General features: G+C 55.6%; 3 protein-coding genes across 3 annotated transcripts; all 3 read left to right on the top strand.

Annotated features, from left to right (window-relative positions):
- Nucleotides 1-881: 881 nt before the first annotated feature.
- CDC37 (cell division cycle 37, HSP90 cochaperone) lies at nucleotides 882-4,770 on the top strand. Its single transcript, XM_063181913.1, is given in 9 exon segments — nucleotides 882-1,021; nucleotides 1,726-1,921; nucleotides 1,924-2,006; nucleotides 2,295-2,400; nucleotides 2,709-2,824; nucleotides 3,271-3,393; nucleotides 3,594-3,776; nucleotides 4,101-4,172; nucleotides 4,297-4,770. Coding segments are annotated over 9 exon segments (1,149 nt in total). The 5' UTR covers nucleotides 882-919; the 3' UTR covers nucleotides 4,465-4,770.
- An 828-nt stretch (nucleotides 4,771-5,598) lies between these two features.
- Nucleotides 5,599-17,766, top strand: TYK2 (tyrosine kinase 2). Its single transcript, XM_063181926.1, is given in 36 exon segments — nucleotides 5,599-5,848; nucleotides 6,579-6,682; nucleotides 6,685-6,768; nucleotides 7,379-7,480; nucleotides 7,483-7,501; nucleotides 7,895-8,039; nucleotides 8,353-8,410; nucleotides 8,413-8,457; nucleotides 8,460-8,514; nucleotides 8,671-9,049; nucleotides 9,755-9,937; nucleotides 10,238-10,395; nucleotides 10,698-10,711; nucleotides 10,714-10,806; nucleotides 10,809-10,819; nucleotides 10,921-11,113; nucleotides 11,192-11,230; nucleotides 11,233-11,297; nucleotides 11,697-11,870; nucleotides 12,296-12,356; nucleotides 12,359-12,382; nucleotides 12,481-12,608; nucleotides 12,799-12,934; nucleotides 13,470-13,621; nucleotides 13,699-13,849; nucleotides 14,778-14,875; nucleotides 15,106-15,298; nucleotides 15,451-15,486; nucleotides 15,489-15,568; nucleotides 16,073-16,164; nucleotides 16,166-16,243; nucleotides 16,325-16,445; nucleotides 16,558-16,582; nucleotides 16,585-16,667; nucleotides 17,107-17,167; nucleotides 17,170-17,766. Coding segments are annotated over 36 exon segments (3,582 nt in total). The 5' UTR covers nucleotides 5,599-5,777; the 3' UTR covers nucleotides 17,241-17,766.
- On the top strand, nucleotides 17,520-24,603 carry RAVER1 (ribonucleoprotein, PTB binding 1). The gene is made up of 11 exons (XM_063181869.1): nucleotides 17,520-17,524; nucleotides 18,599-18,776; nucleotides 19,430-19,496; nucleotides 20,097-20,566; nucleotides 21,089-21,280; nucleotides 21,661-21,789; nucleotides 22,232-22,310; nucleotides 23,207-23,298; nucleotides 23,665-23,742; nucleotides 23,824-23,952; nucleotides 24,457-24,603. The coding sequence occupies exons 1-11, from the start codon at nucleotides 17,520-17,522 to the stop codon at nucleotides 24,601-24,603; spliced, it is 1,566 nt and encodes a 521-aa protein (XP_063037939.1).
- Nucleotides 24,604-24,883: the final 280 nt, after the last annotated feature.

The following is a 24,883-nucleotide window of genomic DNA, read 5'->3' on the forward strand; positions in this document are numbered from 1 at the left end:
CCATCACGTTTCCCTCCCCTCACAATTTCTCCCCTCACAATTCCCGCCTTTTTTCCTCTCATAGTTAAGGGAACTTCTTTAGTTAAACTCTTTAAAACAATAAAAAAGGGTTTTTCCCCCTTAATTTAAAGCTTAAAAATGGAAAAAGAGGTTTTCTCTATGTTTAGAGCCCTAAAATGATGGATGAAGGGGGTCTCCGCCCAAGATGAAACATAAAAATGGTGAAAAACATGGAGCTTCCCTCAATTTAAACCCTTGAAATGTAGGATTCTGCATCACGTTAATTTTTTTTAATGGAATTCCCCCTCACTTTAACCTGCCAAAAGGCTTCCCGCTCCTTTACTGGTTTTGCCTCCAGAAACAGAATTTCTGGGGCTTTTTGACACCATTTTCCATATAAGGTGTCTTAAAACAGAGAGCCGCTGTTGATGGAACTCTTAAAATGGCCCTTAAATAGGCTACTTTCAATTTAAACCCTTAAAAACGACAGAAAACAGAGACTTCACCTCAATTTATCTATTTAAACAAGGAAAAAGTTGGATTTGCTGTCAACTATGCTTAAAAATAATAGAAAGCAGAGATTCCCAGTCAATTAAACCTCTTTAAATCACGGAAGAGGCAGACTTTTCCTCCAACTTAAACCCTTTAAACCGTTTAAAGGACTCTATTTCTTTAATTATCTCTCCTAAACCCGCGGGTAAAACGCTCTGATCGGACACGGCGCGTGTGTGAGGGTTCGTGTCTCTTTAAATCCGTCGCCATCTTTGAACCGGCCGCGGCTTCACGCGCGCTCCGCGCATGCTTAGGAGTGGCGTTGCGACGCCGGAAGTGCGTCATGCGCGGGCGGAAGCGCGTCAGGCGCGGGCGGAAGCGGCCCGTGCCGTGCGGGCGGGTGGCGGAGGGTCGCGGCGGCCGCGCCATGGTGGATTACAGCGTGTGGGACCACATCGAGGTCTCCGACGATGAGGACGAGACTCACCCCAACATCGACACCGCGAGTCTCTTCCGATGGCGGCACCAGGTGCGGCTGGGCCGGCCCGCGGCGGCCCCCGGGCCTGGCCCGTTCCCATGGCGACCGGGCCCGGGATTACTGGGGGAGGCGGGCGGGGGGGTTCGGTTGTTGGTGGGACCTCCGTGGGGCGGGGGCCTCTCGGAACGGGGAAAGGTGGGGGGTTGATCTCCTGTTCGCAGCTCCGGGGGCCCCGTGGGGCGGGGACTGCCCGCGTTCCGGTGGGGTCGTACCGGGAGCGCTCTTGGGGGGCTCCTCCGTCCCGGGGCGCCCCGTTCCCTGTGCCCAGGACACCCCAATTCCTGTCCCACATCCCGGGGCATCCCGTTCCTGTACCTCCATCCTAGAAAACCCCATTCCCTGTGCCCCCATCCAGGACACCCGCCATTCATAACAAATTTACCCAAAATCCAGCCCAAAATCCACCCCAAATCCAGCCCAAAAATGAATTTGGGTTTCCTGTGTCCAGTTCACCACATCCCTGTCCCCCATCCCAGTTCACCCCATTCCCCCACTCAGGTTCTGCCCCTTCCCTTGGGAATCCCCTCATGGGGTCTCAGCCCCCCCAAACCCTCCCTGTCCCCAGGATGAGGCAGTGACCCCTCCAAAACCTCCCCCCAAATTTGGGGGGATCTGGGAACCACCAGAACCCCAGAGCCACCCAAAACCCCCAGAAGTGTCAGAGTGGGGGTCTGGAGCTGTGTGGGTGCCCCCAGGCCCGCGTGGAGCGCATGGAGCAGTTCCAGAAGGAGAAGGAGGAGCTGGACAAAGGCTGCCGCGAGTGCAAGCGCAAACTGGCCGAGTGCCTGAAGAAGATGAAGGAGCTGGAGCTGGCCGAGCCCGAGAGCGGCCGGGGCGAGCTGGAGAAGCTCCAGGCCGAGGCCCAGCAGCTGAGGAACGAGGAGAAGAGCTGGAGAACAAGCTGGAGGAGCTGAGGAAGAAGGAGAAGAACATGCCTTGGAATGTGGATACGCTCAGCAAGGATGGATTTAGCAAGGTGGGGTTTGGGGTAAACACCACGAAAAACAACCACAAATCTGTGAAAAACACCCCAAAAAAGTGACCTCAAATCTGTGAATAACCCCCAAAAAAGCTGACTTCAAATTTGAGGATGTCTCCAAAAACCTGACCCCAAATCCATGAGGGGCCCCCCAAAAAACTGACCCTAAATCTGTCAGCAGCCCCCCAAAACCTGACCCCAAACCTGTGAGGATCTCCCCAAAAAACCAATCCCAAATCCGTGAGATTTTCCCCCAAATCGTTCCTGTGTTCTTTTGGTCCCCAGAGCGTTTTCAACGTGAAGCCCGAGGAGAAGGAGGAGACGGAGGAGCAGAAGGAGAAGAAACACAAAACCTTTGTGGAGAGATACGAGAAGCAGATCAAACACTTTGGTGAGAGTTTGGGGGGCTTTGGGGAGCAGATTTTTGGGGTTCCCCAGACTTGGTTACACCCCTGTGTTGGGAGCAGCACAGAATCCTCTCGCTCTGCTGAAAAATCAAGATTTTGTGTGGTTTTCCCATTTTTCCCCCTGCTGAAGCAGAGTTTTGGGGGAGTTTAATTAAATTTTAGACTGAGGCACTCTCCCTCGTGCCCACCCTGTTCCTAACAAGGTTCAGAGTTGATTTTCTCATTAAGGAACCTCCTAACAAGGTTCAGAATTGTTTTTTCTCATTAAAAATCACCCCCTGTACCATTTCAGGGATGCTGAGGCGCTGGGATGACAGCCAGAAGTACCTGTCAGACAACCCTCAGCTGGTCTGTGAGGAGACAGCCAACTACCTGGTCATCTGGTGCATCGACCTGGAGGTGGAGGAGGTGAGGCTCAAACTGGGGCAAAATCTCCCTTTTCCAGGCTGGAATTGCCTTCTTGTCACCTCTCTGGATTTTATCCCATTTTTTCCTGCCAGAAAAATGAGAGGTTTGGGAATTATGAAGTAGAAGAGATCCTTGAAATCATTTTCTAAAGGCACCCACACCTTTTTTGGGAGAGGGATTCACCCCTGACTCCTCTCCTGCAGCTCCAGGGTTTACCTGGGGTGAGAAGCCCAAAAAAATTCAAAATCAGGGAATTTGGGATTAGTTTGGGATTAAAAAGCTCCTAAAGATCATCAAATCCAGCCCAGTCTCATCCTAATGCCCTTAACAGCTCCTGCAGGGATTCTCTGACCCAAGTCCCCTTTCCCCACCCAGAAGGGTTTGATGGAGTGGGGATTTTGGGCAATTTTGGGGATTTTAACCCAAAATGTGTTTTTTTTCCCCAGAAACACGCGCTGATGGAGCAGGTGGCCCACCAGACCATCGTCATGCAGTTCATCCTGGAGCTGGCCAAGAGCCTCAAGGTGGATCCTAGGGCCTGCTTCAGGCAGTTCTTCACCAAAATTAAGGTAAAAATTTAATAAATGAGTGGATCTGGGGGTAGATTTTCAGGGTGGATTTGGGGGTGGATTTTCAGGGTGGATTTTGGATTGATTTGGGGGTGGATTTGTGGTGAATTTGAGCTGCATTTGGGCTGGATTTTGAACCGGATTTGTGGTGAATTGGGCTGAATTTGGGGCTGAACCCCCATTTTTCCCCCTTTCCCCAGACAGCAGACCAGCAGTACCTGGAGGGCTTCACGGAGGAGCTGGAGGCGTTCAAGGAGCGCGTGCGGGGCCGGGCGCGGGCGCGCCTGGAGAAGGCTCTGCGCGAGTACGAGGAGGAGGAGCGCCAGAAGCGCCTGGGGCCCGGCGGGCTCGACCCCGTCGAGGTCTACGAGTCCCTGCCCGCCGTGAGTTTGGGGCTAAAATCCTCGGTTTGGGGCTAAAAACCCTCAGTTTGGGGCATTTGGGACCTGGGGGTTTGGGGCTAAATTTGCCGGTTTGGGGCATTTCGGGGGCTCCCCCAAGTGCTCTGAGGGAGTTTTGGGGTTAAATCCTGAGGTTTTGGGTATTGGAGGTTTGGGGATCCCGGTGGGGTTGGGTTGGTCCCAGTCAGTCCCAGTATGAGTCTGGTTTTGAGGCTCAATCCCCTAGTTTTGGGTGTTTTGAGGTTTCCAGTCACTCCCAGCACAATCCCAGTTGCTCCCAGTACTGACCAGTCCCTGGCCCTGCAGGAGCTGCAGAAATGCTTCGATGTCAAAGACGTTCAGATGCTGCAGGACACAATCAGCAAAATGGACCCAACCGTGAGTTTTTCACCCGAAAAAATCCCTCGGGAGGGTCCAGATCCCTCAGGACGATCCCCAGACCCCTCGAGGATGTTCCCAAACCCCCCAGGCATGTCCCCAAATCCCTTTTCCCCGTTTGCAGGAGGCCAAGTACCACATGCAGCGCTGCATCGACTCGGGGCTCTGGGTGCCCAACGCCAAGGGCGGGGACGGTGCCGAGCGCGGCGCGGGGGAGGCGGCGCCGCCCTACGAGGAGATCAAGAAGGAGAACGGAGGAGGAGGAGCCGAGCACGAGGAGGCCAAGCCCTGAGCGGGGCCACGCCCCCGGAAAAAAGGCAGAAAAGGTCAAAAAAAACACGAAAAAAATACAAAAAACCAACTCGTCCCCGTCGGAAAAGCAGCAGAATCAGGCGGGGAGGGTCGTGCTCCACCCCCCTCGCCCCGCAGCCCCTTCCCCACTCCCCTCACGCCCCCCCCCCAGCGCTTTTCACGCCGTAGAGACTTTTGGGGAAGGATTTTGGGAGGTTTGGGCCCCCCCGGGTGGGTTTGGGGTGTTTGGGGGGGGGGGTCGGGGCCGCGGTGCCAGAGCAGAGAATAAAGAGATTGGAGAAGCTGAGCGTGGCCTGGGGGTCTGGGGGGGTTTGGGATGGTTTGGGGGGGCAGGGGGTGAACTGGAGCCACCCTGGGAGGGGCAGGGGGCTGTGACCCCCCCAGCCTCTCCCCCATCCTGCCAGGGGGGGCTTGGGGGGATCCCCTGATGGGGTTTGGGCCGTCCCAAAAAAAACCCAGTTTGGATCCCAGCACAGTTGGTTTGGATCCAGCTGTGCCCATGTTTAAATCCAGCTGTGCCCCTTCCATCAACCCCCAGTCCAGATCCGTCCCACTCCCAGTTTGGGTCCAGTTGTGGTCCTGGTCCAGCTTTGCGACCCCCAATTTCGGATCCAGCTGTTCCTCTCAGGCCCCCGCCCCCTGGATCTGTTTGGCCACGCCTCCTTTACCTGCGCATCGCTGACCCCTCCCTTTCCGTAGAACCCCGCCCCCTCCCTCCACACAGCCAATCAGCCTTTCCCCAGGCGTGGCCCCGCCCATGGAGTGTGGGCGTGGCCTGGCGCGGGCTTCGACCAATGGCAGCGCGCGTCTCTCGCGGCCAATGGGAGGCGGCGGCGCTGCGGGGCGGAGGAGCCGGAGCGGCGGCCGGGCCGGGCCGGTACCAACGGGGGGACCGGGCGGGGTGGGGGAGCCGGTACCACCGCACGGACCGGCAGCAACCGGGGGATAACGGCGGGTGGTTCCAACCGGGAGGGGGGACAGGGTCGGTTCCAACCGGGAGGGGCGGTGCCAGCCGGGGGTGGCCCCGGAACCAGCCCTGTGAACGGCCGGGGGCCGGTACCAACCGGGGACGGGGGCGAAAAGGCAGGGGCCGGTACCAACTGGGGCGGGCGGGGAGAGGAGTCTGAGAGACTGAAATGGGTCAAAAACCTCCCAGAATGGGTCAAAATTTCATCTTGAAGTGGGTCAAAATCTACCCTGAAATGGGTCAAAGTTTCCTCTGGAAGTGGGTCAGAAATGCAGCCGAAAATGGGTCAAAATCCAGCCTGAAACGGGTCAAAAATTCACCCCCAAATGGGCCAAAAATGCATCCTGAGATGGATCAAAATCCATCCTGAAACAAAAACCAGTTCATCTCAAAAAGGGTAAGAACCCACCCTGAAACAGGTGCAAAACCTAATCTGAAGGGGGTCAGAATCCCTCCTGAAAATCCCCAAATCCACCCCGAAATGGGTACCAAAACCCGCTTTTTCCCCAAAGCTGCCACCATGTCCCTGGCACACCCCAGCTTTGGGGATGTAATTTTTGGGAATCCTGTTTTTGGGTTCAAATCCTGTTTTATCCCCCCTTTCCCCGGCACAGCCCAGCTTTGGGGATGCCATTTTTGGAGAGGCAGTTTTTGAGTCCAAATCCCATTTCTGCGTCCTAATTCCGTCTTTGGGTGCCAGTCCCATTTTTGGCTCCCAATCCCATTGGAAATCCCATTTCTGGGTCCCAGTTGTGTGGTTTTTCCCCAGAACTGCTGCCACGCTCCTGTGCCGACGCGGGGCCGCGGCCGAGCCGAGGGCTGCGGGTTCCCAGTCCCATTTTTGGATCCCAATCCCGTTCCCAGTCCCATTTTTGGATCCCAATCCCATTATAAATGCCATTTTTGGATCCCAATCCCATTCCCAATCCCATTTTTGGATCCCAATACCATTATAAATGCCATTTTTGGGTCCCAATCCTGTGTTTTCCCCCCAGAGCAGCCCCACCATGTCGCTGTGCCGGCGCGGGGCCGCGGCCGAGCCCGAGGGCCTGCGGGTTCCCAATCCCATTTCCATTTTTGGGTTCCCAATCCCATTTCTGGGCCCCAATCCCGTGTTTTCCCCGCAGATCTCCCTCTGCCATGTCGCTGTGCCGGCGCGGGGCCGCGGCCGAGCCCGAGGGCTGCGGGTTCCCGGCGGGCGCAGGGCTGAAGGTGCTGCTGCACTGGAGCGGGACGAGGAGCGCGAGCGGTGCCGGGTGTACGGGCAGGGGGCCCTGAGCGCCGAGGAGATCTGCATCGACCTGGCACGGAGCCTGGGTGGGTACGGGAGGAACAGGGATGGGACAAGGACGGGGACAGGGAGAGGGACAGGGGCTCTGGGGCTGGGGATGGTTGGGGAAGGGCGGGTCCTGCGGTGTGACACCTGAGGATGAGGAATTGCCAGGGGAAACACTGGGAATGTGCAGGGAACACACCAGGGAAATCACCTGGAATATCCAGGGAAAACACTGGGGAGCACACCAGGGAAAACACCCAAGAATTCCCAGGGAAAGCACCAGGGAAAACACCTGGGAATTCCCAGAGAAATCACCAGGAATTTCTAGGGAAAACACCGGGTAAAACATCAGAATTCCCAGGGAAAATACCAGGAATTCCCAGGGAACACCAGATCCCAACTGGATTCCTTCCCAAGGCTGAGAAAAATCCCAGTTCTATTATTTTTTGGGAATAAAACCCACTGAGTCTTGTGGGGTATTTTTTGGGGGGGAATGAGACCTGCTGAGTTCAGGTTTATTGAGAATAAAACTGAGTTTGGGTTTGTTGGAACAAAACCAGCTAAGTTTTAGTTCTTTGGAACAAATCCCCTGGAATTTCAGTTTTTGGGAGCAAAGCCCTGGTCCCAGCTGGCTTTTCCCATTCCTGGCAGGAATTACCCCGCTCTGCTACAGCCTCTTCGCCCTCTATGACCCCCAGAGCCGGATCTGGCTCCCTCCCAACCACCAGTTCCACATCAGGAAGGACACCAGCATCACCTGATCTTCAGGATGAGGTGAGGATTTCCTTGGAAAAACTGGTCCCAGTTAAAGGAGGGGAATGATGGATTTGGCCTCTCCGTCAGCGTGGAAAAATCCACTTCTTTCTTCCTGAAATTCCTCTGCCTTTCAACATCCCTCCCAGAGGTTTTTGGGATTAACAATGGGTCCATGGCTAAAAGAGATGGGGAAAGCTTTAAATGATCCCATTCTGGAGGCAGGAGGAGGCTGCTGCTCTTCACTCCCAGCTCGGATTCATTCCCTGTGCTCAAATCCCAATTTTTTTAAGCACTTTGCTGTTTCTCCCATGGTTCCGAGAAGTTTTATTCCTGAAAAAAACCCAAAATCCCCTGATTTGAGCCCGGGATGTGACTCCCAGCCCCTCTCCTGCTGTCTTCTCCCCATTCCAGGTTTTATTTCCGGAATTGGCACGGGATGAACAACAAGGAGCCTGCGGTTTTCCGGAATGTGCCACGCACGGGGGATTCTCCCGAGGAAAAACCTCCTGGAGGAGCTTTACTGGACAGATCCTCCTTTGAGTACCTGTTTGAGCAGGTAATGGGGCAGGATTCAGGGCAAAAACAGGATGATTTTCCTCAGTCCAGCTGGACTTGGCTCAGAATCCGTATTTCCATCCCCAGGGGTTTATTTAAGGGTAAAAACACCCCTGAGTTTTCCCTCTGGAAAAGAAAAACTGCTGGGACGCTGGGACTGGAGCTGGGTGGGATTCCGTAATTCCACAGAATAATTTTCCCTTTTATGGATTTTTACTCGTAGTCCCACTTTTTAAATTGGAAAGCACAAGGAAAATCCTTCCGGAAATCACCTCAGGGCTGAGTTTTACCTCCAATTATTCCACATTTAACAGGGAAAATTCGAGTTCATCAACGACGTCGCCTCCCTGAAGGATTTCCAGAGCGAGCCGGAATGCAGAAGTTCAAGAACGAGAGCTTGGGGATGGCCGTGCTGCACCTGTCCACATCGCCATCAAAAAGGGCATTTCCCTGGAGGAAGTGGCCAGGAAGTACAGGTGAAATTCCTGCTTTTCCAAGGGGGGTTTTTCCTCCTTTTTCAGTGTTTTTTCCTCCTTTTCACTGGGTTTTTTTTCCCTCGTTTTGTGCCATTTTTCCATGGCATCCCAAGATCGTCCTCCACTCTTTCCTGACAATCCCCTTTACTTTGGCAGCTTCAAGGACTGCATCCCGCGCTCCTTCCGCCGCCAGATCCAGCAGAACAACTTCCTGACGCGGTTCCGGATGAAGAACGTGTTCCGGCGCTTCCTGCGGCGCTTCCAGCGGCACACGGTGGCGGCGGGCAGCCTGACGGAGCGGGACGTGATGTACAAGTACCTGGCCATGCTGGAGCAGCTGGCTCCCCGCTTCGGGAGCGAGCTCTTCCCGGTGCTGGCCCTGGAAATGGCGGCCGAGGGCGAGAAGGGGCCGTTCTGTGCCAACGGGGGCTGCGCGGAGCCCGAGCAGCCGCTGCTCCCGCGGGAGTGCCCGGTCACTCACCATGTGCTGGTCACCGGCACCGGTGGCATCCAGTGGAGGCCGGTGCCCGCAGAGGTGGGTGGGGATGGGGTGGGCTTGGAAGGAGACATTTCCACCCCAAATCCTTGTTTGTGGTGGGTTTGGGATGAGCCATTCCTGCCCCAAATCCTTGGTTTGTGGTGGTTTTGGGATGCTCCATTCCTGCCCCAAATCCTTGGTTTGTGGTGGGTTTGGGATGAGCCATTCCTGCCCCAAATCCTTGGTTTGTGGTGGGTTTGGGATGAGCCATTCCTGCCCCAAATCCTGTGTTTGTGGTGGGTTTGGATGCTCCATTCCTGCCCCAAATCCTGAGTTTGTGGTGGTCTTGGGATGAGCCATTCCTGCCCCAATGTCCTGTGTGTTTCCTCGGTTTGTGGTGGTTTTGGAATGCTCCATTCCCGCCCCAAATCCTTCTTTGTGGTGGGTTTGGGATGAGCCATTCCTGCCCCAAATCCTCGGTTTGTGGTGGGTTTGGGATGCTTCATTCCTGCCCCAAATCCCGTGTTTTTCCTTAGTTTGTGGTAGATCTGGAATGATCCATTCCCGTCCCAAATCTCATCTCTTTCCTTGGTTTGTGTTCCTGCGTTTTGCCTGGGGTGCTCTCTCTGTTCTTTTCCCAGTTTCCCAGCCAAATCCATCCCACACTATCTCCTTCATTTGTGCATCCAGCCTATCCCAGTTTCCCCCCAACCCTTCTCAGCAGCAGGAAAAGTCTGGAATTCTCCTCTCTGCCCCTTACAGACCATGGAAAGCCTCTCCCAGCGTGGATATTTTGGGAGGAAGAGCAAGAACAAGGAGCCGGAGGCACAGCCTGCGGAGCGGAGCGAGCCCCCCTGGTGCCATTTCTGTGATTTTCGGGAAATCACCCACGTGGTGGTCAAGGACTGCAGGATCAGCATCCACCGGCAGGACAACAAGTGCCTGGTGGGTGGGGTTGGGATTCCTGATCCCTCCCGGTGCTGGGATCCCGGGATTGCTCTGTCCAGAGCGGGAGGAGGCGGTGCTGGGAGGAACGAGGGGTTTTATCTGGGTTTTCTGGGGATTTTTAGGGTTCCTGCGGGTTTCTCAAGAGTTTTTTTTAGAGTTTCCCGAGGGTTTTTTTAGGGTTTCCCATGGTTTTCTTAGGGTTTCCCACAGATTTTTTAGGGTTTCCTGTGGGTTTTTAGTGTTTCCCATGGGTTTCTCCTGGATTTCCCACTCACCCCGGTGCTCTGTCCCTCCCAGGAGGTGCTGCTGCCCTGTCCCAGCAGTGCCCTGGCTCTGGTGTCACTGGTGGACGGATATTTCCGCCTGACAGCCGACTCCAGCCATTACCTGTGCCACGATGTGGCCCCGCCGCGGCTGCTCCTGAGCATCCACAACGGCATCCACGGGCCCATGCAGTGAGTGCGGCTTCACCTGGCTCCCAGGGCTCATCCCGGAGCTGCTCTGTGTCCTCAGGGTGGTCCCTGGTGTTCCTTCTGCTTTGGGTTCATCCCGGTCCATTCCATCTGCTTTGGGTCCATCCCGGTCCATTCCATCTGCTTTGGGTCCATCCGGTTCATTCCATCTGCTTTGGGTTCATCCCAGTCCATTCCATCTGCTTTGGGTTCATCCCAACCCATTCCCTCCCCTCGAGGCTCATTCCAATCCATTCCCTCCCCTCGAGGCTCATCCCCATCCATCTCTCCCGTCCCTTTTCCAGGGAGGAGTTTGTTTTTGCAAGCTGCGCCGGGAGGAGCCGGAGGAAGGGCTCTACATCCTCCGCTGGAGCGTCCTGGATTTCAACCGCATGATCCTGTCCGTGCTCAAGAGAGCCACCAGCAGGTAGGGACGCAATTCCCAGCGTGGGATTCCCAGGATTGCGAGCTCTGGAATGACCCGGGAGCCTCCCGGCTGCAGCTCCTGCCTCTCCTTGGCTTTTCCAGGCTCCTGGCACGCCGGGAGCCTTCAAGTTCCGGCAGTTCCGGATCCAGAAGAAGGGAGAGTCCTTCGTGCTGGAGGGCTGGGAGCGCGAGTTCCCCTCGCTGCGGGAGCTCCTGGACGTGCTCAAGGGCTGCACGCTCCGATCCGGCGACGAGAACTTCACGGTGAAGAGGTGCTGCCCGCCCAAGCCGGGAGGTAGGGACAGGGATCACCCCAGGGATCGGGAATGGGTGAATCCGGGAGCTCACGGGGCCCCGTTCCCTCCTGCCCCAGAGATCTCGAACCTGCTGATCACACGGAAGGCCAAGGACAACGGAAGCAGATCCTGAACCTCACCCAGCTCAGCTTCCACCAGATCCGCAAGAATGAGATCACCCAGGTGCTGCTCTCCAGGGATTTTCACTGCTTGGATTCCTGGGATCCAGTGGGGGAGGAGGAGGGATCCGCTCTGCTTTCCTGGGATTCTTGGGTTGGAGGAACCTGCTCTGCCTTCCTGGGATCCCTGCAATGGTGGATGAATCCTCTCTGCTTTCCTGGGATTCTCTGCCTTCCAGAGATTCCCTCCAGATCCCAGGATCCTCCCACACCCCAGGGCAGCCAGCAGGATGGATTTGCTGTTTCATCCCTTCCCTTTCCAAGGGAAAGCGAGGGAAAAATCCCCATGGAAGTGGCTTTCTCCCACATGAGGAGGCAGAGGGAATTCATGGAGGGATCCAGGTGAAGATTCCCATCTCCCCAGGGTCCAACAGCTCCTGCTTCTCCCCGTTTTCCCAGCGAGCCCCACCTGGGCCAGGGCACCCGGACCAACATCTACGATGGGGTGCTGAGCGTGTGCGGGAGCTCCGGCAACGACGACGAGGCCGAGTATTTCTGCACGGAGCAGAACAACAACGGGCGGGAGATGCACGTGGTGCTCAAAGTGCTGGACCCCAGCCACAGGGACATCGCCCTGGTGAGCCCTGCCCGGGCTGGGAGGGCCGGGATCGGGGCGGGAAGCACGGATCCGGGGGGTGGGAGAGGGATCTGGGGGGTGGGAGAGGGATCCGAGGGGTGGGATATGACCCCAAAAGGGCTGGAATGTGGCCCAGAGAGTCAGAATATGGATCCAAGGGCTGGAAAGTGAATCTAAGGGTTGGAATAAGGATCCAAGGGCTGGAATAAGGATCCAGGGGTTGGAGTGTGGATCCATGAGGGCTGGAATTTCTCCTGGCTTTTGCTTCTGGAATTTGGCTCCCAAGGGGCTGGGATAGGGCTCCCAGGAGCTCCAGGAACTCCAGGACCCTGCTCCTGTCTCCGCTGTCCCCAGAGGGCTGGGATGGGGCTCCTGGGATCTCCAGGACCCCCAGGACCCCGGTGCCATCCCCGCTGTCCCCACAGGCATTCTTCGAGAGCGCCAGCCTGATGTCGCAGGTGTCCCACGTGCACCTGGCCTTCGTGCATGAGTCTGCGTGCGCGGCTCCGAGAGTGAGTCAGCAGCCCTCCCCGCCCTATCCCAGCCCTTTGGGGCTGTTCCCTGTTGTTCCCAGCCCCAATCCCTTGGGATCATCCCGGATTCCCCGCAGACATCATGGTGGAGGAGTTTGTGGAGCACGGGCCCCTGGACGTGCTGCTGCGCAAGGAGAAGGGCAGGATCTCCGTGGGGTGGAAAATCACCGTGGCCAAACAGCTGGGCAGCGCCTTGAGCTACCTGGTAACTGCAGCTGGGATTCCCCTAACCCTAATCCTAACCCTCCCTCCCTTTTCCCACGTGATAATCACATCTTTAGGGTCATTCCACCCTTCCTGCAGCCCATACTCGCTCCTCTCTCCTGTTCTGGGGATCATGGATTTTTTTAAATTTATTTCCTAATAATTTTTCCCTTTTGCCCTGTGTTTCCCAGGAGGATAAGAACCTGGTGCATGGGAATGTGTGTGCCAAGAACATCCTGCTGGCCAGGAAGGGGCTGGAGGATGGATCTGTGCCCTTCGTGAAGCTCAGCGACCCTGGGGTCAGCTTCACCGTGCTCTCCCGGGAAGGTATGGGATTTCAGGGGCAAAACCCACAGCTTATTTTCCCTCCCTTTTCCTTAATAATTCCCATAGGTTGTGGCCAGAGCTCTTTCCACAGAGTATTCCCAACTTTTCCAACCCGAATTTTCCCAATATTTGGCATTTTAATACAGGAATTCCACCTTGTTTGGTCCCCAAGCTGCTGTCAGGGATGATCACACTCCATTCCAGTGCCTGGCATGCTTTTAACACAAACTCTCCCCTTGTAAATCCCATATTTTATCTCTTCAAAATCCCAAATTTTATATTTTTAACATCCCACTTTATATGCCTTTAATATCCCTCATATCCCGTATTTTACACCTTTAATATCCCATACTTAACACTCCGTATTTAATATTTGAATCCTTCACTTTTAACCTTTTACACATAACAGACCAACGCCCCAAACATGCCATCACTCCTAATAAATAATAAAAATACACATTTCATACTTTCTATCACTCCTAATAAATAATAAAAATACACATTTCATACTTTCCTGGTGGGATGTGTCCCTCAGAGCGCGTGGACAGGATTCCCTGGATCGCCCCGGAATGCATCCGGGATGTGGGGAACCTCAGCACGGCCTCGGACAAGTGGAGTTTTGGGACAACACTCCTGGAAATCTGCTTTGATGCCGACGTCCCGCTGAAGGAGCGCACTCCCTCCGAGGTGATTCCCAGAGTTTTCCCTGGTTTGGGCTGGATTTGGGGGTCGGGTTTGGAGTTTTCCCCGTATGTTTCCTGCAGAAGGAGCGTTTCTACGAGAAGAGGCACCGGCTGCCGGAGCCTTCGTGCCGGGAATTGGCCTCGCTGATCTCCCGGTGCCTCAACTACACCCCGGTGGAGCGGCCGTCCTTCCGCACCGTGCTGAGAGAGCTGACCCGGCTGCAGCCGCACCGTGAGGGCGGGAAAAGGGGGAAATGGGGAAAAATCCTGGGGAAACGGGGATGAGGGTCCTGGATCGGGGAAAGGGGCGTGAGGGGAGCTGACCCGGCTCCAGCCGCACCGTGAGGGCGGGAACGGAGAAAAATCCCGGATTAATAGAGAAAAATCCGGGAGGAATGGGGAAAAGTCCCGGGGAGAACGGGGATAAAGGTCCTGCATCGGGGAATGGGGGAAATCCCAGGATTCTGTGGGGGAAAAGGGGCGTGAGGGATCTCACCAGGCTGCTGCCGCTCCGGAAATCGCAGGGGAACGGGGAAAAACCACGGGAAACGGGGGAAAATCCCGGGAAAATGGAAAAAAATCCCGGGGGGAACGGGGCAAAATCCCGCGATTCGTGGGGAAAGAAGCGTGAGGGAACTGACCCGGCTCCAGCCGCTCCGTGAGGGGCGGAAACAGGGAAATCTCGGAGGAACGGGGAGATATCCTGGGTTAATGGAGAAAAATCCCGGGAGGAATGGGGAAAATCCCGGGGATTCTATGGGGAAAGGGGCGTGAGGGATCTCACCTGGCTGCAGCCGCTCCGTGAGGGGCGGGAAAAGGGGAAAATTCCGGGGTTTTGTGAGGGAGCTGACCCGGCTCCCGCCGCTCCGTGAGGGCGGGAACGGGGAAGTCCTGGGGAACGGGGAGAAATCCTGGGGGAACGGAGAAAAATCCGGGAGGAATGGGGGAAATCCCGGGGTTTTGTGGGGAAATACTGGGAAATGCGGATGAGGGTCCTGGATCGGGGAATGGGGGAAATCCCAGGATTCTGTGGGGAAAAAGGGGCGTGAGGGATCTCACCCGGCTACCGCCGCTCCGTGAGGGGCGGGAAAAGGAAAATCCCGGGATTCTGTGGGGAAAAGGAGAAAAGGAAAAAAAGGAAAACCCAAGGTTCCTCGCAGATCTCGTGGACGTCACGTCGGTGAATCCCGACTTCCCCGTGTCGGATCCCACCGTGTTCCAGAAGCGGTACCTGAAGAAAATCCGGGAGCTGGGCGAGGTCAGTGGCGTCCTGAGCTCTGCAGTTCTGGGGAAGCTGGGCAGGCTCCTTTCCCTGTCTGGATCCGAAATTCCACGTATCAATCCTTATTTTCACATTTTAACCTATATCCCCTGCTGATTTTTCCCTCCGTTTCTGAACTTTGTCGACCCCCTCTGCATCCTCCCAGCGCAGGGAGGCTCCAAAACCTCCTTTCCCCACCCAAATCCTGAAAATTCATCCTTCTCCAGGGCCACTTTGGGAAGGTGAGCCTGTGCTGCTACGACCCCACCAACGACGGCACCGGGGAGATGGTGGCGGTGAAATCCCTGAAATCTGGGAGCAGCCCCCAGCTCCTGAGCTCCTGGAAGAGGGAAATCCAGATCCTCAAGACCCTGTACCACGAGAACATCGTCAAGTACAAGGGCTGCTGCAGCGAGCAGGGTGAGGGAGAAAACATGGCGATTTTCCAGTGGATCAGCCACAGAGAGCTTAAGAAACCCCAATTCCCACGTTGTTTTGGCCAGGAATCGCTGTCCTGGCAGGAATTTGGGGGCTCTCGGGGTGGTCCCCACATTGCCACCTGTGTGTTGCAGGGGACAAGGTGGTGCAGCTGATCATGGAGTACGTCCCGCTGGGAGCCTCCGGGAATTCCTGCCCAAGCACCCCCTGAGCCTGTCCCACCTCCTGCTCTTCGCCCAGCAGATCTGCGAGGTGAGCCCGGAATGGGGCTGGATCCCGAAAAAACGGCATGATTCCCCAAAAAAATGGGGTTGGATGACTCAAAATGGGGGTACAACCCCAAAATGCAGCAGGATTGACAAAAAAGTGGGATGGGATCCTTTGGAAATGGGGCTGGATTCCCAAAATGTGGCTGAATTCCCAAAATAAGGTTCAGCCCCTTTGGAATTGGGGCTGAATTCCCAAAAATGGGGCTGGTCCCCAAAAAATGGGCTGAACCCCTGAAAAATGGACTGACACTTCAAAGTGAGGCTGAATTCCAAAAAATGGGATTGAATTCCCCCCAAAATGCGGAAACACAGGAGTACCAACCCTCCAATGGGGCTTAATTCCCAGAAATGGGGCTGATTCCCAAAAAAAAGGGATGAACCCCCAGAAATACCTCACAACTCCCCCAGAAACGCCTCAAAACCCCCCAAAACCGCTTCCAGCCTTCCCAAATCCAGCCATAATTTGTTTTGTTCCCTGTTTTTCCAGGGCATGGCCTACCTGCACTCCCTGCACTACATCCACCGGGACCTGGCAGCCAGGAACGTGCTGCTGGAGAACGAGCACGTGGTGAAAATCGGGATTTTGGGCTGGCCAAGGCGTCCCCGAGGGCCACGAGTACTACCGGGTGCGGGAGGACGGCGACAGCCCCGTGTTCTGGTGAGGAATTCGGGGGTTTGGGAACCTTCTGGGAGCGCTGCTGATCCCAGACCCCAGAGCTGTGACCCCAAATGGTTCCAGGTACGCCCCAGAGTGCCTCAAGGAGTGTAAATTCTACTATGCCTCGGATGTTTGGTCCTTTGGGGTGACCCTCTACGAGCTCCTGACGCGCTGCGACCCGGGAGCAGCCCCCCGGCCGTGAGTCCTCTGGGAATTCAGGGGGTTTTGGGGTGAAATCGGGTTTTTCCCCATGTTTTTCGGTTGAAATTGGGGTTTTTCCCTCATGTTTTTGGGGTTTTCTTGTCCCCTCACAGAAATTCCTGGAGATGATCGGGGCCACGCAGGGCAGATGACAGTGCTGAGGCTGATCGAGCTCCTGGAGAGGGGGAAGAGGCTCCCCATGCCCAGGGATTGTCCCTGCGAGGTGGGAAATTGAGAAAAAGGGGAGGAAATGGGGAAAAATGGGATGGGAAGAGGAAAAGGGAGAGAGGAAGGAGAAATGGGGGAAATGGGGAGGGGAGAAGGGGGAAAATGGGAAGGGAAAAAGGAAAATGGGAAGAGAAAAAGAGGGAATGGGAAGGGAAGGAGGAAAAGTGGGGAAGAGGAAGGAAAAAAGGAGTAAGGGAAAAAGCGGGAGGAAAATTGGGGAAGGAAAGATGAGGAAAACGAGGAAGAAAGGGGGGAAAAATGTGGAGAGAAGGAGAAAAACAGGAAGGGGAGGAGCAAAGTGGGAAGGAGGAGAGGAAAGGGGAATGTTTCAGATTCCTAGGGGGAAGAGGACAGAGGTTTTCCCTGGATTTTTGGGGAGGTTTTCCTGGGATTTTGGGGGAGGTTTTCCCAGGATTTCCCCGTTTTCCCCCCAGGTTTACCGGCTGATGAAGAACTGCTGGGAGGCCGAGGCCTCGTTCCGCCCGGCCTTCCCCAACTCGTGCCCGTCCTGAGGAGTTTCCAGGAGAAATACCGGGCTCAGGCCCCCTCTGTCTTCAACCTCTGCTGAGGGGGGACCCCAAAATACCCTGGGACTGGGGGGAAAACACCCCCAAAAAAATCCTGTGGGATTGGGGGGGAACCCCAGAAAATCCAATGGGACTGGGGGGAGAAATTCCCATAAAAATCCCATAGAATGGGGGGGGAAAAATCCAAAAAAATCCATGGAATGGGGAGGGGAGAAACCCCAAAAAAATCCCATGGAATGGGGAGGAAAACCCCCAAAAATATCCATGGAATGGAGGAAAAATCCATGGAATGGGAGGAAAGCCCCAAAAAACCCCATGGAATGGGGTGGGGGCTAATCCCCAAAAGAATTCCATAGAAGGGGAAGAAAAAAATTAAAAAAAATCATGGAAGGGGTAAAGGACCCCAAAAATCCATAGAATGAGGGGGAAAACCCCCAAAATTTAATTAAATGGAAGGAAAAAACCCCCAAAATTCATGGGAAGAGAGGGGATCCCCAGTTCCGGACCCAACCCCCAATATTCCTGATATTTTCTCCCCCCCTCCCACCAAACACTGTGAACGAGCTCTGGGGCAGAGATTTGGGGTGAAAAGGGGGGAATTGTGGATTTGTGGATTTCTGGAATTGTTGCCTTATTCCCAGCCCCATCCTCTCTCCCAATTTGGGGCTGGGGTCGTTTTTGGGGGGTGGGAGGGGCTGGATCTCCTTCCTGCCCTCCAGGATTTGGGGCCTTTTCCCAAAAACACCCCGAGAAATGGAATTCCATGAAAAAAACCAAACCAAACAAACCTGGCACTTTATCGGGATTTTGGGAATTCCCAAAAATTCCCTTATTTATTGCCTGCTGTGCCCTCCCCCCCAGGAGCTGGGGGGGATTTGGGGGAAATCCCTGGAATTTGGGGCGGGGGTTGGGGTTTGGGGGGAATCCAAAGGGTCCCTGAGTAAAGGATGGAAAAGGCTCGCGTTTGGCGTCTCTGTGGTTTTTTGGGTCTTTATTTGGGTTATTTTGGGGGTCTTTATTTGGGCTATTTTGGGCTCTCTATTTGGGTTATTTTTGGGTACTTATTTGGGTTATTTTGGGTATTTTTGGGGATTTTTTTGGGGTGTATTTGGGTTTTTTGGGATCTCTGTTTGGGATGTCTTGGGGTGTTAAACGGTCCAGCGGAACCAACCAATAGGAATCCGTGATCTTGGGCTTGCCGCTGCCACCCAATCCCAGCCGCGGACACAACGAGCGTTCCCTTCTACCCAATAGTAGCCGCCGCTCATCCGCCGTGTTTTTCCGCTCTGCCCAATCCCCGCCTCGGCTACTCGTGGCCGGCCCCTCCTCCAATGAGAAGGCGCGTTGTTGGCGTGGCGGGCGGTGGCGGGGCCAAGATGGCGGCGGCGCTGTCGGTGAGCGGGGCCGGGCCCGGGCCCGGAGCGGAGCCCCCGGCGGGGCCCGACCTGGCCCCCGAGGAGGAGCTGCCGCCACTGGACCCGGCCGAGGTGCGGAGCCGCCTGGAGCACAGCGAGCAGCAATTCCGCAACCGGCGGAAGGTGCTGATCCGCGGCTTACCGGCGGATGTGACCAACCAGGTGAGGGGGGAACCGGGAACGGGATGGAGAACGGGGCTGAGGGGAAACCAGGAGGAGGAATGGGAACGCGGGCACTGAGCGGGGAACCGGGACCAGAGCCCCAAATCCATCCCGGATCTCTCCTTCCTCCCGAACCTTTCCCTGCTCTGCTCCAAATCCCGTTTTTGTACCCCAAAAATCCCGAAATTCCCAAAAATCCGCCTGGAATTCCCGCAGCCCCCCCGGGTGCGTTTTTCCTTTGCCGGTCCCGGTCCCGGGGTGAAATCATCGCCCTGAGGCCGAAGGTTGGGAATTAATTGGGGAAGGGCAAAGGATGGAGCTGGAGAAGCCGGTCTGGGAGGAGAAAGAGGAGGAGTAAGAGCCGGAGTTTCCCGGGGTGTCCCGAGGGAATAAACCTTGAGATAAAGCCTGGAACGTCAAACTGGGGACACCGCCAGGATCCTGACACGGCCCAGAGAAATTCCCGGGAATTCGGGAGGGCCGGGAGTCCTCAAAAAGGGGGGTTGGAAAGGGGAGGGTCACTGGGAAAATGGGGTTTGGAAAAGGGGAAAATCCCTAAAAAGTTGAGGTTTGGAAAAGGGAAGGATCTTTCCTTCCCTGTGAGCCCCACTCTCTTTTCTCCCATTTCCATGAAAATCCTGAATTTTTTTCAGGATATCCATGAGCTGCTGAAGGATTACGAGCTCAAGTATTGCTTCGTGGACAAGTACAAGGGAACAGGTGAGGAGCAGCCCTGGGGTTTGAGGATCAACCCTGGTCCCTGGGAAATCAGGGAAGAGGGAGCAGCCCAGGATGCTTTTCCTGTTCCTCCCCAGAGATGCTTTTGAATTACAAACACCCTTTTTCCAGGAATTCCTTCCTTTTCCCAAACCCCATTTCTCCCGGATTCCTCCCCATTCTCACACCCCTTTTTCCCTTGGTCCTTCCCCTTTTCCAGACCCAGTTTTTGGAGGAGTCCTCCCCACTCCCACGCCCCATTTCTCTATTAAACCCTCCCCATTCCCTACCTTGTTCCCAGACCATTTTCTCCCCATTTCTCCTTCATTCCCAACCCCGTTCCCAACCACATTTCTCCCCCCATTTCCCCTCATTCCCAACCCCATTTCTCGCCATTCCCAGCCCCATTCCCAACCCCATTTTTCCCGTTTCTCCTCCATTCCCAGCCCCATTCCCAACTCCATTCCCAGCCCAGATTTCTCCCTGATTCCTGCCCATTCCCAACCCAATTTCTCCCCCCATTTCCCGCCATTTCTCCCCAATTCCCAACCCGATTTCTCCCCATTCCCAGCCCCATTTTTCCCTCCGTCCCTCTCTCCCCAGCCTTCGTGACGCTGCTGACGGCCGAGCAGGCGGCCTCGGCGGTCGGGCGCTTCCACGGCCGCTCCCTGCGGCAGCGCACGCTGCGGGTGCAGCTGCAGCCCACGGAGGCCGTGCTGTGCGTGGCCAACCTGCCCCGCCTGCTGACCCAGCCGCAGTTCGAGGAGCTGCTGCGGCCCTTCGGCAGCCTGGAGCGCTGCTTCCTGGTCTACAGCCCCGCCACGGGCCACTCCAAGGGCTACGGCTTCGTGGAGTTCATGAAGAAGGACTCGGCGGCGCGGGCGCGCTCGGAGCTGCTGGGCAAGCGGCTGGGCACCCGGAGGCTGCACGTGCACTGGGTGGACGCGGCGCAGCTGAGCCCCGAGCTGCTGCACTCGCGCTGCCTGTGCGTGGACAGGCTGCCCCGGGGCTTCACCGACCTGCAGGGGCTCAGGGCCGTGTTCCAGAGGGTCTGCGAGCCCTCCTTCTGCCAGGTGGGGGCTGAGATATGGGGTTTGGGGCATTCCAGAGGGTCTGCGAGCCCTCCTTCTGCCAGGTGGGGGCTGAGATATGGGGTTTGGGGGGTTTGGGGCGTTCCGGAGGGTCTGCGAGCCCTCCTTCTGCCAGGTGGGGTCACACAGGGGGTTTGGGGCGTTCCAGAGGGTCTGCGAGCCCTCCTTCTGCCAGGTGGGGGCTGAGATATGGGGTTTGGGGGGTTTGGGGTGTTCCAGAGGGTCTGCGAGCCCTCCCTCTGCCAGGTGGGGTCACACAGGGGGTTTGGGGTTTGGGGACGCAGGAGGAATTTAGTGAGACTCGAGGGATTTGGGGCTGAGGGAGGAATTAGGGGATGAAGGGAGAAGGAAGGGATTTGGGGCTGAGGAGAGGATTTAGGGATGAGATGTTTAGGAAGACTGGTGACATCCAGAGATTCAGGATGGGTTTGGGGGGTTCTGGGCGGGATTTCCCCGTTTGTCCCCTCACTGTCCCCCTGTCCATCCCTGTCCGTCTGTCCCCAGCTGGCCATCGGGCAGGACGGGCAGCCCAAGGGTTTTGCAGTTGTGGAGTTGGAGTCCCCCGAGGCGGCCGAGCGAGCCAGGAGGCCACGGACGGGTTCCGTCTGTCCGGGCAGCACATCCGTGTGTCCTTCTGCGCCCCCCGGGCCCTCGGGCCGCAGCATGCTGGCTGCGCTGATCGCCGCCCAGACCACGGTGAGCCTTCCTCAGCATCCTCCTTGTCATCCTCATCCTCATTGTTATCTTCAGCCTTAACGTTATCCTTGTCTTCATCCTCATCCTCATTGTCACCCTCATCTCCATCCTCGCCCCTTCATCCTCATCCTTATCTTTGTCCTCATCACCCTTCTCATCCTCATCCTCCTTTTCTCCCTCCTGCCTTGCCCTGAGATTTTTGGGATTATGCTCATGCTGAGAGCTGGGACCCTGCTGGGATCACCCTGATCTTTCAGGATCAGAAATCCCAAACTCCAAACCCTGAATCCCCAGTCCCAAATCCTACATCCCAAACCCCACGCTCCAAACCCCAAATCCCATCTCTTTCCCCCATAAATCCCATTTTTCCCCTATTTCAGGCCCTGAACCGCGGCAAGGGGCTGCTCCCCGAGCCCTCCCTGCTGCAGATCCTGGGCAGCCTGGGCAACCCGGCCTCGCTGCAGCTGCTGCTCAACCCCCTGCTCCAGGGGCCCTGGGCGCCAAGCAGGGTATGAGGGGAATTTTGGGGCAAAAAATTGGAATTTTGGGGCGAAATAACGGGAACTTGGGGAATTTCTGTGCCATTCCTCTGTTCCCAGCAGGAATTTTGGGAGCTGCTCCCTCCCTTCCCCTGGTGCCCAACCCGGCGCTGTCCACGGCTCTGCTCCAGCTGGCTCTGCACAGCCAGGCCCAGTAGGCTGAAAGTCCCTCATTTCTCCTGGAATTTTCCATTTCTCCTCGAATTTTCCCATTTTCCCTGGAATTTTCCTGTTTTCCCAGCTTTTTTTCCTGGAATTTTGCTCTTTTCCCTGAATTTTGCTCTTTCCCAGGGTTCTTTCCACCCAGGGTTGGGGTTTCCATGGATTTTTTAATTGGATAATCCACTTCCATGGGGTTTTTTTAGGGATAATCTCCATCTTCAGGGTGTTTTCCTCCTTTTTCTCATTCCAGAAACCGGGAATTTTGGGCGATTCCCCGCTGAGCTCCCTGGCCCAGCCCCCCGGGAAGCTCCTGGGGGAGATTCCCTCAGGTAAACCCGGAATTCCAGCACACCTGGAGCCTCACCTGGGGGGGTTTCCCCAAAAAAATGGGAAACCTCGGATTTGGGTGGGAAAAGGGGGATCTGGGTGGGAAAAGCAGGATTTGGGGTGGGAAAAGGGAGTTTTGGGTTTGGAAATGGATTCTGGCGTGTCCCCCAGCCCCACTTGTTTTCCGCTCTGTTTTGGGCTCTTCTCCTGTTTTTCTCCCCGCTCCCACACCCCCCAAACATTTCCATTTTTTGGGGAGCTGCTCTCAGGCTGGCTCTGAGCCCTTTCCCCACCTTTTCTCACCTTTCCCCACCTTCTCCCACCTCTTGCAGGTGCTCCGTGCCCGGGGACGGGGCCCAGCCCCGCGGGAAGTCCCCGGTGCTGTCCCCGGTCCTGGCCCCGTTCCTGGCGCAGGAGAAGGCGGCGCTGGGACCCCCCGGGACCCCCCCGGGGCTGGGACCCCTCCCCAAACCCCTCCCAAAGCCCCTCCCCAAAGCCCAGCAGGGAGAGAGCGGAGCCCCCGCCCCCACGGTGAGCAGCCCCCTGACCCAAAATCCGGGGTGGGACCCCGGAAATTCTGGGATGAGAGCTCAGTTACAATGGGATGGGCTTCCCCCCAAAAATCCAGGGTGAGACCCCAAAAATTCGGGGGTGGGACCCCAAATTCTGGGATGGGACCTCCAATAACAATGAGGTAGATTTCCCCTTCAAATCCCAGGGTGGGACCCCCAAAAAATCAGGGGTGGGACCCCCAAAAATCTGGGATGGGACCCAAAAATTCTGGGAGCTTCCTGAGCCCCCGTGGAGCCCCCAGATTCCCCCAGGATCCCCCCAAACCCCTCCAGGAGCCCCAAACCCCCTCCAGGACCTCCCTGAGCCCCCCCAAATTCCCTCCCAGGTCTCTCTCCTGGGGGAGCCCCCGAAGGATTTGAGGATCCCCCTCAATCCCTACCTGAACCTGCAGAGCCTCCTGCCCACGCCCGCCTGCAGGTGAGTCACAGGAAATTCCCTTTTTATTCACAGAAATTTCCTTTTTTATCCCAGAAATTTCCCTTTTTATTCCCAGAAATTTCCCTTTTTTCCCCAGAAATTTCCCCTCTTTTTGGGGCAGATTTCCCTCTTTAAACAATCCCATGCTTATTTTTTTTCCAGGAAAAGGGTTTAAGGTGAAACCTGGAGTTCTGGGACCCCCCCGCCCGACGCCTTCGCCATGGACTTCCCGGTCAGGGGAAAATTTGGGTTGGAATTGGGAGGTTTTGGGGAGTTTTAAATTGAGGATAAAACCCCCAAATCCCTGATTTTCCTGGGAATTTGGGGGATCCCCCCCCTCTAAACCCCCCAATTTCCCCCGGGCAGGATTTGGGGTCCCGGATTTTCCCCCAGCCCCGCGACCACGGCTCCATCCTGGGGGGCTTCGGGCACGGCAGGCACAAGGTAAAAATCCGACTTTTTTGGGGGCAAATTCGGGATTTTTGGTATTTTGGGGGGTTTTAGCTGCCTGTGCTCCCCTTGCAGGTCTCCTCCTCCTCGGGGTTGGACAGGGGGGGTCTGGGACCCCCAGGGCCCCCCTTTTTCTCAGGATCCCCCAGTTCCTACTTCACCAGTGGCCTCCAGGCCGGGCTCAAGCAGAGCCACCTCAGCAAGGTGAGACCCCTCCCCAAATTCTGCAGCGCCCCCTGCCCTTTTTCCCTTAAATCCTTCAAATTCTGTTACTAATCCCCTAAAATCCATCAAATCCTTCAATTTAATGATTTTCATCCCAGACCTTTTTCCCCCTTAAAATCCTTAGAATTCCTTAAAATCCTTTCAAAAATCCCCTTAAAATCCAAAAATTCCTTACAGTCTCCATAAAATCCTTTCAAAATCTCTTTAAAATCCTTCAAAATCCATTAAAATGTTAAAAACCCCAATATCCATTAAAAATCTCCTAAAATCCTTTAAAAAACCTTAAAAACCCTTTAAACTCCCTAAAACCACTTTATTTTTGCTGTTTCCCCACCAGGCCATCTCCATCCCCCCAAGCTCCGACTCCATCCTCGCCTTGGCTCCCCCAGCTCTCACCCCAAGTACCAAACCCCCCAAAACCACAAAAAACCTTTCGAAAGCCCTAAAACTCGCCCAAAATGACCGGAAATTCTCATTTTTCAGACGCCGCTAGGGGGGCACAAGAGGGGCTTCTCCCACCTGCTGCCGTCGCCCGAGCCCAGCCCCGAGGGCTCCTACGTGGGCCAGCACTCCCAGGGCCTGGGGGGCCACTACGCCGACTCCTACCTGAAGAGAAAAAGGATATTTTAGTGGGGAAAGCCTCCCAAAAAAACCCCAAAACAAACCCCAAAAAATCCCCCAAAAAACCCAAAAAACTCAAAATATCCTCAAAAAAAACCCCCACAAAGATAACATTTTTTAAAAACAAACCCAAAAAAAAAAAAAAAAACCAAAAAATCCCAAAATCTAGAAGTCCTGCCCAAATCCGCCTTGGTTTTTGCTTTATTTTCATCGGGATTTTATTTCTCATTCTTTTTGTTTTAATCCCCTTTTTTTGGGGTTTTTTGGGGTTTATTTTTTGCGGGTTTTG

This window comes from Melospiza melodia (assembly GCF_035770615.1).
Source record: "Melospiza melodia melodia isolate bMelMel2 chromosome 17 unlocalized genomic scaffold, bMelMel2.pri SUPER_17_unloc_1, whole genome shotgun sequence".
Lineage (NCBI taxonomy): Eukaryota > Metazoa > Chordata > Aves > Passeriformes > Passerellidae > Melospiza > Melospiza melodia.

Coding starts and splice junctions, on each gene's coding strand:
- RAVER1 (XM_063181869.1), top strand. Junction 21,281..21,660: donor TGATCGCCGCCCAGACCACG/GTGAGCCTTCCT, acceptor CCCCTATTTCAG/GCCCTGAACCGCGGCAAGGG. Junction 21,790..22,231: donor GGCCCTGGGCGCCAAGCAGG/GTATGAGGGGAA, acceptor TTCTCATTCCAG/AAACCGGGAATTTTGGGCGA.